Source organism: Limulus polyphemus, unplaced genomic scaffold (assembly GCF_000517525.1).
Source record: "Limulus polyphemus unplaced genomic scaffold, Limulus_polyphemus-2.1.2 Scaffold1282, whole genome shotgun sequence".
Taxonomy (NCBI): Eukaryota; Metazoa; Arthropoda; class Merostomata; order Xiphosura; family Limulidae; genus Limulus; species Limulus polyphemus.
In genome coordinates this window covers 6,031-19,261 of record NW_013666892.1, presented here as the reverse complement: position 1 = coordinate 19,261, position 13,231 = coordinate 6,031, and the positions used below count along the sequence as shown (strand labels likewise).

The 13,231-nt window shown below is 29.6% G+C and overlaps 1 protein-coding gene across 1 annotated transcript in view; it reads left to right on the top strand.

Moving 5' to 3' along the window:
* Window positions 1-12,587, top strand: part of LOC106462917 (interleukin enhancer-binding factor 2-like) — a 39,639-nt gene extending 27,052 nt beyond the window's left edge. The window contains exons 6-12 of the mRNA XM_013922884.2: window positions 805-870; window positions 6,688-6,804; window positions 7,156-7,322; window positions 8,754-8,815; window positions 10,543-10,657; window positions 11,365-11,452; window positions 12,286-12,587. Of these exons, the coding sequence (XP_013778338.1) occupies window positions 805-870; window positions 6,688-6,804; window positions 7,156-7,322; window positions 8,754-8,815; window positions 10,543-10,657; window positions 11,365-11,452; window positions 12,286-12,443 (773 nt within the window). The 3' untranslated portion in view covers window positions 12,444-12,587. The remainder of the gene's footprint in view (window positions 1-804; window positions 871-6,687; window positions 6,805-7,155; window positions 7,323-8,753; window positions 8,816-10,542; window positions 10,658-11,364; window positions 11,453-12,285) is intronic.
* The last annotated feature ends 644 nt before the right edge of the window (window positions 12,588-13,231 follow it).

The following is a 13,231-nucleotide window of genomic DNA, read 5'->3' as shown; positions in this document are numbered from 1 at the left end:
AAAAATTAAAATTTGTAGTATTGTTTTTTTTATTTGTGAATTTTTTTTAAGTGGATTGTATTATTCCAGTTTGTATTTTCTTTTTTTTCTGGAACTTCAAATTGATGTATAAGTTTAAGTCTTTTTTTTTTCATAATTATTGTTTGTAAGATTATTTACATTTACAATTTGTTAATACTTCATTTTTCAAACATTTTATTGTTATTTGCAATGATACCCAATCCTGGCAAGGCATTTATTTTTTGTTAACTGCATATGGATGGTGGAACAATGTGTGTGTGTCAGTTGCCAGCAGTTAAGCAGTATCAAGGTGGAAAATTAGAATGGCCATTCAAATAGTAAAAATCAGAAAGTGAATAAAGTAAGGGGGTTTTTAAAATCCTAGTGGAGCATATCCAAGAATCCCTGAAAGTTTTATTTTAATCAGGTGTTGGAAAGTTGGAAATTTTCAACATGGAGAAACAAACAAACAAAAGTTGCTGTATAATATAGGTTGTAGTAGTGAAAGCAAATTTTTGTTACTGCATTGGAAAGTATTAAAGCTAACTGTGAAACTTATCTTTCAGAAACAAATTCTTGAGAGGGGAATTAAAACACTGTTGAAAAAAAAAAAGCTTTGTGGTAGATTAAGTACTAATATACTATAACAGTGAAGTTTAATTTGAAGAAAACTATGATTATGTAATTTTTTAAAAGTTTATTGATGGTAAATTTAATCATTCTATTTTTAAGCTGTAGGTCATGAATTTTGTTTTATTTTTGATAAAGATGGGTGTTTTGAATTTTGATTAACTTGCTTTTAAGTTGAAGCAATCCAAGCTCTTGGAAATAAAGTTATGGAAGACATGAAGCAGAGTGATCCCCTTGAAAGTAAGTTTTATTTAATATTGTTTTTGTTTAAGAGGAAGATATTAAATATGGTACTTGATTTTATAGTTGTAGGACTTTTTCCTAGGTAGTAAGTTTTGATTTGAAACTGAAGCCATTATATAATATTTTTGGAAGCTTGGTGAGTTGATGTCAGTGATACACATGTTACTGAGGGTGCAAAGGCCCAAACTTGGTTCACTCTTAATGGGTTCCCAATAGCTCAAGACAAAGTCATGACCAGTGTTCTCTCTAAGCTGTGTAGTCACACAACAATCAATTAAGTGCTGCACACTTCCTCATTAAGATGAGTAGTCTCAACACATTTACAGCCTTAATAGCCCTGGCAGTTGATAGGCTTAAAGCCCAAATAACTAACTAATAACATTGCAAGGTGGCCTGATGATCCACTAGGGTTGATTGTCTAAAAATACTCCACCCCTAAAAGAAACTGGTAGTGCACATCCACACATTGGCTTGATACTGGTGCACATGAAAAAATTAGAGGGAACATTGGTCATGACTATGCTTGGACAGCTAATTTTATATCACTTGTGTGAGGAATGAATATTGCTGGCAATATTTGTTTATGGGTGCTGCTATTGATACCTCAACATTCAAACAAAGCACAACAGTGGTGAATATCTGATCTATGTCAATAAAACCCACTTGTGTTTGCAAGGCATGCTATGTTTGGTTAATTATGTGAGTGTGGTATATCAATAATCATATGGTGTCTCAAGTAAGTTTCATCAGTTTTTACCACCTTTTAAAGGTGTCTTGAAATAACTTTTCCATTCAAGCTGTGTTTGTGGATGTGAAATACCTGATAAATGTTTTAAAAAATAAAGTTCTTTAAGGGTTTCTTTTCTCATGCTATATCATACCTTTAGCTGTGGTAAAAGGCAAGTGATCAGTATTGCAGCTAAAAATTGACTCGGATAACATAAAACACAAACCTATAGGCCTAACATTTTGAACAAAATCATGTTAACTGCAATTTCTTATTCTTCTTAGTTCATCCATTGTTGATTAAAAATCAAAGACATGTGAAAATTGCATTTTAGATCTATTTTGTCTCTCACAAATCATTTTCCAAGAGGCACCAAACTCATCAGTTGAGCTGGGTAATAAGAGACAAAAGACTCTGAAACTATTTAAATATATGGTATAATGCTTGAAATGTTACATTTTAAATGCTGAAAGCTGGCAAAGCATGAGAAAACAGTAGGCCTAAAATCTGTGATAACAATCATCTAAACTACACCTTTTTTTCTATTTTACTCTGATTTTGTCCATTTTGGATTCATATGCTATTTTTATACATCTCTGGTTTTGAAACTGAAATGGACAACGTAAGAGAAACTTGAAAAAAACATATGCTGTTTACTTGATATTTAATTCATCACCTAAGGGTACATTTCAGTCATACAACATTGGCCAATTCAGGAGCATGGAAATTCTTACAGAATATCTCATCAACCAGTGAGACCATGTCAATTCATTGAATGTCCAGATGTCGTGTAGTGATCAAAGCCATTGCAGAATAAGAAATGATGATGAACCATATAAGCATTGACAGTTCTACTTAAGGATGCACAATTCATATGACTAATCAAAATCTTTGGGAAAATCAAATGAAGGACTCGCCAAAAGATTGGTGCTACTGGCCATGTGGTAAAGTGATGCCAAGTTTTAGGTGTTTATACTAACTTTTAACCCTGTCTTTTCCTGAGTATCATATGTGATACATGGCTACATTTATTTGATATGCAGCTGATGCTCATCAACATGGCAATAGGAGCTGGTTGTTTAGATTCAACGTTTGAGATTAGAAGAGAGCTTCATATGAGCATAACATGTGAATGATGATAGGTTAAGTTACTTTTACTCAAGATAAAATGTAAACCTAGGATAAATACAGTAAATTTGTTTTATCTATTCTTTTTAGTTTTATTACCCATTACTCTAATTTTATTGAGAAAAAGATTTATGAAATATCAACAATACAAGAAAACAAGGAAAGGGTTAAAACATAAATCTCTTGTAAAGGTATAATTTTTTAATCATATTTATAAAAATTGTGATTACTTTTGATGAAATGCTTGTTTTGTAATAAAAAGAAAACTGAAATATCTAATGTTGATGTTAATTTTTTATTAGTATTTTGTGGCAAACATTGGTATTTTTGCATTGAGAATATCACATTATATATATAATAGCTTTTAACTTCAGTGTATACATCCTATATTAATTCAAGTTGTGTTTCTGGTTCCAAGAACTTTTCCCACATGTTTGGAACTAGAAGGATCAAACTTGGCAGGTAGAAGGCTCAGGGTGGCATGTAGTTCCTTCCCTTACTTACTTGGGGTACAGGGTACCAAAAGGGGAATAAATGTGTCCATGAGGTTATCCAGTCATGATGGGGGTCTAGGAGTAGGTTTGCAGAGTTACTGAACTCGAATTTGGCTTTGCATTCCTGGTCTGGTATCCAGGGGGCATTATTATTGAAACTGTCTTCAATTAATGTTAGTACTTGTAAGATATGCTGCAAGAAAAATTACTTTTTCATTATATAAAATAAGTCACTTATGTCTTATTTTAGGAAAAATAGTTAAATCCAAATATGCTAAAGGCTTCATTTATATCCTATTTCAATGTCACATAATCAATATATGAACAGAAACATATCTATTTTGCTGCTTTTGATGATTAATGTTATTACAATAGTTCAAATTTAAAAGAAAAAAGTAAAATATTATCACATAGGCTAATACCACAAAATATTATATATTTATTCCATGTAATTACATTTCCATTTTTTATAATATATGATAATAGTAATAACTTCCAATCAGAGTTAGCTGTATACTTGGAGCTAAACTAGAAATTAACCTGGCCAACAGTATAGCTTATTAAATGTACTTTTCTTATGAATCTGCTTATAAAGATTACCATACGTTGTTCCATCAGTTGAGCACTGTTACTGTTAATGATATTTTTGGCCATAAACACAGTAATATCTCACATGGTCTGGCCACTGTAGATTTAAGTTAGTCCCTAAATGCATACAATAAGTTAACGATGTAAAACTAAAAAGTAATAAAACTAGATATATTCAACATTCCAACCAATACCTTTATTACAAATAAGTACAAAGAAAGAACCAAGTATATTTTACCTACGTAACATAATAACACTAGCATTCGCCCCTCCGTGGTGTCAATATCTATTTCAACAGCCATCCATACTTGTAGAGATAGCCTGTCACCATTTCCAGTCAAGTCATTCATTTGGCCTAGTAACTACGCACTTAATAACTCTAGTACATTGTCCTACATTATGGAAAAAGTTGAATTCTTTATAAACTTCTCACACTTACTGCTCACATTATTTCATTTAATATTTTTAGTACACAAATTCTCAACTATTAATTTCTTGATTTTTTTAATTAATGCTTAGCTTGTGAATAAAGTTAAGTCTTCTGTAAAAGGCAAAATGTAAATTTGCTAAGCCTTGAGCAAGCTCAATAGTAATAATAAGACATAGAAAGAAAGTTGCAACAATCTGAAATGTGGCAATGAAAGTAATAAGCAAAGACTTGTGGAACTTAAACAATAACATAATGCAATATTATACACTTAGTTTTTATAAAGCTAGTATCAAATACTCATAATATGAATTTAAATTAACAGGAAGTGAAACCAGTGATGGTCAATACGCTTAATCTCTTTACTAATATCCCGAACCACATCCCAAGGAATCAAAGTGTAGAATTGAAAGTTTGTAAGGGGTTGTGATGTTTCGTAAAACTTTATATCTATAATCTTTAGCAAGGATGTTGTTGAATTTTCCACAGAATTGAATGAATTTAGTATTTAGTTTTTCAATGAGAAACCTTGATTATGAATAATGTAAGTTTATGAGCTTTACTTACAAAATCTTATAATAATGAACAAATTCTATTGTATGTTATAAGATGCAAGTAGTTTATGTTGTAAACAAGAATTTTAATATGTTACACACCTTAACTAGAATAGCATATAGTGGTTTGATCCACTTAACTAAATGTTCTAGAGTTAATGTTTTAATTAGTTATTTTATTTTTTGTGTTAATCCTTTTGCATCAGGTAGGTCAAAGTGTGTATGCCACAACCTTTTACAGAGTTACATTCAAAATTTAATTAAATTACTTTATTTTCAATAAAGCATTTTAACTCTTAAGTTGTGATTCTCAATACCACTTACTTATGCCATTTCTTCATGTGTATGTCCACTTAAAAACTCAGAAAATTGTTACAACTTCTTTCTTAAATTCTTTTAAAATGCTAAAATACTGAAGCAGTTGTAAAATTCCCTCAAAAATATCCAATTGCTTCACTGGTATGAAAATTGTGACACTTGCTGTCTGGATCTTCCTTCTTCTCTATATTTACTACCCCTCCAAGATGTACGGAATTTAATGTAAATTACTTATTATAACATAGATATTACTCAGGCAAATCTTATTTGTTTACAAGAGTCATGGACTATAAAATCAGGCCCACTTGCCACGCCCACCTGTCACATTCTCTTTTTCATAAATTGCCAATAGATTTCTCTAGTGTTTAATACTATATTATTTATACCAATGGAAAGCCAAAATTTCAACCCTGTCACAACTGGACCGTGCATTTTACACAACCTTGTAACAACCTTATAACCACTGTGGTATACGTACTGTGACTTTGAAAGTACTTCATGTATCTGTGTGAAATTTGACAAACTTTCAGTAAACGTTAAGTCTTTTATAGACAAAAAAATCAAAATATTTAATTAAGTATTTTTATTAAAGTCTGTAATCATATGGTGTCAGTGTTGACTGCTCTGAATCCAAAGTGATTTTTGTGTTAAAAGTAAAAATAGTTTTCTTTATCTGAACATTTTCAGATTTCATTTGCATAATCCCTAAAACCTCCTAAATAAAAAATCAAACGTTTTTTTTTTTGTCAGAAAAACTATATTTCATCAGTTATTTTCTACAATAACTATGCAGGATCGATTGATTTGATCAACCTCTTAACCACCATAAAAAAATTAGGAAATAATTCTTATTTAATCTTTTTTTCTAGAATATCTGCAAATTGTAACAGGAAACCACAGTTATTTATCCTAAATAGCTTAAAGCTTGTAACAGTATACATCTATCTATACTTAATTTTATTGTTTTTTGAAACATGTCTTGACTAATGATTCTGCAAGCATGTAACTCATGTTACTGCATCAACTTGCATAATGCACGAGCTGTTTGCGAGTATACCTCGATAATTATTATTATTATTTTGTTTCACATTTTGCCCATTTGTCCATATATGGGTATTGAAAAAAACAGATAAAGTATAAAGAAAGTTTGATATTCATTTAAAAGGTTTTAAAGATCACACAAATGAACGTTGGAAGTTTTTAAGATGAAAAAAGTATTTTCAATCTTAAAATCAAAATCACTTTGCATGTAGGATAGTTAACATGCTGAAAGCAAAGATTCATGAGCAAATCTTTAATTAAAGTACTTAACTAAATATACTAACATTTAAAAAGCAGACAATGTCTTATACCTATCATAATTTTTCTGGTTTTCTAACTATTCGATAAGAGCCATAAAATTCAGCTAAGCTCATCAGTGTGTTTCCTGTGGGAATAAAGTTTAAAGGAGAAATAAAATAGACTATTCTCTGTACAGAAAATAACATAATATAAAATGACATTTGATAGGTTAAAAATGAACTGATAAGAAGTTTTGTTTCAATATTCATCATATTTTTTTTGTGGTACAACTTCCAGTTTTAACCATGTTAACAAATGAAGGAGGCTTTGAGGTCAGTTCAGCTGATGCAACTGTGAAAATCTTGATTACAACCATTCCACAGAATGTTAGAAAATGTGACCCAGAAATTCATTGTAAGAATTTTATTTTGTTTCTTTGATTTTTATTTTATAACAATTTTTTAAACCATGCATTTGAATTATTTTATTTGGTAATGAAAATTATTTTACCAAGACTCGCACATTTATTTTAATGAGATATTAATCTTGTAAAGCTGCATGAAATTACATTTTTACCAAGAATATAAAAACTCTTATGGAATGATTATTAAGGAATTCAAAGTTCATCTTAAATAAATTTTGATAGTATTCAATGACATACATATATGTAATATAACTACAATAAACTGTCTTTCATCACATAATCATTTTAAATTTTCAACATAATTGTAAGCTCTTATCTGTTTGAATTTCTTCTTCTTCCAGTGAGTCAGAAGATCCTTCAGAGTCACCTGGCTGCAATTCGTCATTCTCGTTGGTTTGAAGAAAATGCTCACCATTCAAGCATCAAAGTTCTCATCCGAGTGTTACGAGATATTAGAAATCGCTTTGAAGGTTTCAGCTCTCTTAATCCATGGATTATTGATTTGCTTGTAAGATATTAATTTTTCTGTTGCACTTTCACAGCAGATTATTAGCAAGTGTGGTACTCTTCCAGAGGAAGATAAATTGGCTCATAAGGACAACTTAATCTAAGACACATACAGATTTCATTACAAAACTATTGCAATCAGAAAGCATTTAAGAAGTTTTTGATTCTTTTCAGAGAAAAGCTAAATAATAATACATCAAAAAAGTATAAATGGAATATTAACGTATTTTTTAAAATATTGCAAGTTACCTTAAGTGTACAAACATTTATTCATTATGAACACAAATACATATTGTTGAGAGTAACGTACCGACTTTAATTAAGTTCCCATTATACCGTGAAGTTTTGTACAACAACATATTAAGAATCAACAAATGAATGGTGAACATGAACATGTGGGTATGCATACTTCTGTTTGTGTACATCAAGAATGAATGATACAGAACATGTTTGCATATAAATAATCTCATTTATAAGTCCCAGGCAGTTAGAAATTGTATTTGAGAATATAAACGATTGCATATACACATTTGTGAACTACTGAGTGTGACCTATTGTCTTTTTCCATATAATTTTAATAAGCCTCATGCAGTTAAAAACAACAAACTTCACTATAATTTATCTTAATTACTGCTACTTGCCACATTATTTCATTGATTTCATTTGCTACGTGTAAAAAATCTAAGCTAAGGAGAGATCTAACTTAAAAGACTAACTATACAGTATGTCTTACTTTACTTACTAAAAAAAGTAAAAGCCCACTTCAATGTGTGCTAGGTAAGGTCATGAAAATAAGTTCAAATGACTTTCAAAGCTGGCCAGATCTGCCTCGAGGGGAGGTTGGAGAATTAATTATAAGAATGCAAGTCTTGTATATACATGTACATTTTTCAGTGTTTAAACACAGTACTTATAGTTTAAAGTAGTAAAAACTAAGTATTGTGAGTATTTCTTATTTTTTTTACTTCGTCATCCTCATTTTACATAATTAGTCATACAATTATTAAATTTAAAAAAATTTGAATTTATGTGTCACATTTATTAAATTTTTTTCAGTGCAATAAAACAAACCTTACAACAGGTTCATCAAACCAATGCATATTTACATTCAAGAATTAATTGGTAATACTCAATTTATATGTCCCAATCAAAGACTAAAATTAGGATAATAGGTTCTGTGTTGGGTTTTTACGTATCTAGGATTTAATTGCTTTACTTTCAGTACTGTACAATATTACTATACTCATACTACTTTGTATACAATATTTTAAATAAGAAATTAAATCTTGACTTTAAACTGTAATAGGTGAAGGCAAACAAGAGAACAAGTTTAACGTATTTGTAGTTTTTTTTTTTAGTTTTTTATCAGAAAGAGAACTTTGAAATGTGTTTGGCCTCATTTCAGTATACTTTTTATTTTACAACTGTTCAGGCTCAGTATGCTGTGATGAATAATCCAAGTCGTCAGCCACTGCCCTTGAATGTGGCCCTGAGGTAATAAAGATTCTTATGTCTACTACCATTTGATTGCCAATTTTAGTTTTGGTATATTAGTTGTAGTTAATGTAGTATAGAACAGTAGACTCTTATAACTTTAGGCTTATAGCATGACATTTACATTTCATTAAAAATAAAATTAAATTCAAATCTTACATTTTATTCTTATGGGTTCTTAGCAATTTCTGGAATCTTTGACATCACATTATGCTCGTTAACTCTCACTACTAGTGTTGGGTAAGGTCACTCCAGATACATAACTGCGTATCTGTATTAAAAACTTAATTACAAACTAATCCTAATCGACTTAAGTAATTTTGTTATGGAAAATTATGTCCAAATGATATGAACACGTTATACAATAGCCATATAATTAATTTTGCAAATATATAAAAAAAGTCAAACAATGTAAACAGCTTTCTATTCATTCTTTATAGCATTTTGTTTACATTTACAAGTTTTGAAGTAGTAATCTAGTAATGCCATGCTTTAATGTTGAACACATTGGTTTTTAGAAATGGTTTCTAACTAGAAACCTGCAAATTCTTTTTATAGTTACTTGTAACATTTATGTTATATTACATCTACTTGAAAGCTACAGAAATATTTTTCTGCAGCATAAATTCAGGTAAGAATATTTAATGGTTAGTGGATGCATAAACCTAAAGAGTTGCACGGTGATCTTAGTTGTAAATCATTGTTGATTATGCAGAACTTATGTATTTTTATCAGGCATTTCATTAAATATGAAATGGGAAAAAAAGATATGTTAATTGATATAAAATAAGTTAAAATTGATTGAATATATAAAATGAAACTTTCTGCTCAATATTAATAATGATAAAAAATACAGGTTTCTTTCATACTTTTTTACAGTATTGTCCAATAATCACATGTAAATTTCCATAAATTTTGTATGGCATTATAAGAAAGAAATGGTAGTGTTAATAAGAAACAAAAATACAACTTTTTTTTTTCAAGTTTTAGGCTAGTATCCTGAAAAGTGGAAGTCTTAAGTTGTTTTTTTATGAAAATGTTTTACAATGAAATTTTATTGGTTTTGGAAGAAGAGAATTGATACAAGTACTAAACCAACTTCTTATAATTTTTTTTTTTTTTCATGTTTCTAATATTATTACAGTTTCCCATACGTTTGAGGAAAAACCTTTATAAAGAGGTTACTGTGCTATGGTTACATTATAAATACTTAAGAGTAAGATGATGTTATCCTAATAGTGGAAGTTTCTGCAAATACCATCTACTATAATGCTCTTTTTCCCTCTTTTTTTTTGTATATGAAATATTTTGTATCAAGATTCTTATCTTCTGTTATTAAACAAACCTGTAAATTAAGCAGAAGTGTCTTACAAAACATCTTGTTAATTAATTAATGTGTTTATAGTAAAAGTAACATAATGTTTTTAGTTTGATCATATTAAGAAGAAAAAAGATGGCACTTGTGTAGCAAATTTTTTTCTAACCTAAGGTGACAATCAAAAGTTGTTTATTTATATGTGAAATGAGAATATTGTAAATAATAAATATATTTTGATGTTGAGTATTTATCTGATGAAAACCAAACAATAAAAAAACTAGTAACTACTATAATATAATCCACAGATACCAATAGTATTTTTTAAATTATTTTAGTGTAATGATGTGCATACAGATATTTCTACATAATTATCTATGAAATGTACTCTGAACAAATATTATTCTTGCAGGCGTTGTTTTCAACTTCTTGCAGCAGGCCTATTTTTGCCTGGTTCAGCAAGTATCCCAGATCCCTGTGAGAATGGGAGTGTGAGAGTTCATACTTCCTTAACACTGGAAGAACAGGTTTGTTTAACTAGGTTTTATGTGTGTGCAGACATTAAATATGTATGTGAAATTTCATTTAATATCCTGTTTGTTTAATCATAAACCCAAGGTAGTAAATCTTTAATGAAAAACTTAGTACAAAAGTCATTATTCATTTTATTCTAGACATGTAAATATCATAGTGTATATACATAAGAATTACTGTAACCCTCTAAATAGCTCTTTAGTTAATTGATACATTGATAGTTAAAAGTTTAACAAATTTAAACTAGTATAGGTGAACTAATATTCAGTCGAAGCCATGTAAATGCTTTATATTTTTTGCATTTTCTTTTTAAGTTATTTAAATAGCATTTTAGTAAATGCAACATAGATAGATAATAGATTATACAGTTAGTTTTCTTGCTACATCATATAGATGAGCAATAAGGTCAATCTTGTCAGAGCTAAGGAGGAAGGAAAGCTTAATTATACGAGTAATTCAGAAATTAAAGCTGAATATATATTTTTCATGACTATTTAGCTAAAAGATAATTCCAGTGTGTTAAATTGAAAGATAAAATAAGATACAGGGAAACATTAATTAATAATTGTGTAAAATATTAAAAGTTAAATTAATAAGATTTGAGTAAAATACTAAAAGTTAAATTAATAAGATTTGAGTAAATACTAAAAGTTACATTAATAAAATTTGAGTTGTAGTATTATTCATTATCTTTTTCCAGGATCTTGTGTGCCTCACTGCTCAGACTTTGCTTCGAGTGATGGCTCATGGTGGATATAAACAGATCCTTGGACAGGAAGGAAATCCTAGTATGTATTGTTAGTTTGATTTGATGCTGTAAGTTGGCTGATGATAATGGTATAATCATGGATATTCTGCTTTATAAACATAAGAGTACATCAGAGGCATGAAAATTGTGTCTCAGTGAGTAGACCAGTGGCTATAAATTTAAGCTCTTAAGCACTTCAAGTGTCTCTTTGGTCATACTTATAAGTATACTTGTACAATTCTAATACATATACTGCAATAGATGCAAAATACAAAGAATTTGTCAGAATGTTAGATGCCATAAATAATTGTATGACTAGTAGATGAATAATGATTTTAAAATGTGACTCGATATACTCTCAACATTACTCTGGATGTGTAGGTACACAATTGAAAAATCAACAACTAAATGAACTATACATTTGCACTTTGTCTTATTTCAAAAAGCTATATTATATTTTTCTGTAAGATTATAAAACCAGAGCTATAACACACTTCCACTGTGTTAGAGAAGGTACAATAAATTACCATACCTCAATTTATACACAAAATATACAACGTTTCATTGACTTGTTTATTTCAGAAAATTATCTTGGAAGCCATCTATAAAACTACAGTTTGCCAGAAATGTTTTATATACTACTAAATGCATTTTTTTTTAGTATTTTACTGATATTGACAAGTAGGTTTCTTGCTCAGTTTGTAATGTTACAGTGCAAACTTTTTTATTTGACATAGAATCTTTAAAAATCAATTAAACTATATCCAAACTTCAAGCAGCAACTTTTGGAGGTTTTTAATTTTTAATTAACATTTACACCTTGATTCTGCGTTGGAAAACAGCTTTTATTTGTTAATTTTTAAAATTGTACAGGTGTTGCCATGGAGATGAGTGTATGGGATGGTGTTGTTGTTTCACCTCTGAGTAAAGCTTATGAAAAACCTCCTGAAAAGAAAGAAGGTGAAGAAACTGGAGAAGAGATGGAACAAGAAGCTTCTGCTGAAGAGGGCATGGAGACCCAAGAAACATGAAGGATTACCTAATTGTATCTTGTCTTTTGTGTGTAATTATGGTCATTCTATCTTGTTTTCTTTTCTTTTTCAAACTAGATATTCATTTTAATCAGTGTTTATTCATTGGACCCACCAATAAAATGTTTTGTTTATTCTCTGAAATGTGATTTGATGATTCTTAGTGTTTGGTTATTTTCTTATCACTTCTGTTTAAGCTTTTTTTGACATGGTCAGGTGTTATACTGCCAGCTGTAGGTTATTATGACAAAGGTTAGACAAAGCAATTTTTGTACTAACGTGAAGTTTATTATGCTGGAATTTAAAATAAAATGATTAGTGAGAGAATAATACAAAACTGCATGATTTTAACAAAAGTAGTTTCATGTTCTTCAGATTAAATTATTTCCTGTTGAACAGTATATCTTTCAATGGCTCATTGTTGGGTTCTGTTGGTTGGCTGTAGTCTGCATTTGGCTTTGAAAAAATTAAACCATTAATAAGCAGATGCAGGAACTGTTTTGAAGCTTATATTTAGGAGATAGTGAAACAAATTTCATGGAAGGTATATCCAATTAAATCCATATACCAAAGCCAAATGTTGTTTGCATTAAAAATTTTATTGAAAGATAATTTGGTCCTTATGCAGGTAAAACTAGTAGTGGGATATGTTTGTACTTGATATATTGCTACAAAGAGTGACTTAAAAACCTCTCTAAAACAGTCTGTAGCCAAGAGCCTTCTTAACCCTTTCGAGACAGGTCACAGGTGAAAGGCCATGTCATCTCGTTTGTTGACTTGCATTCAAA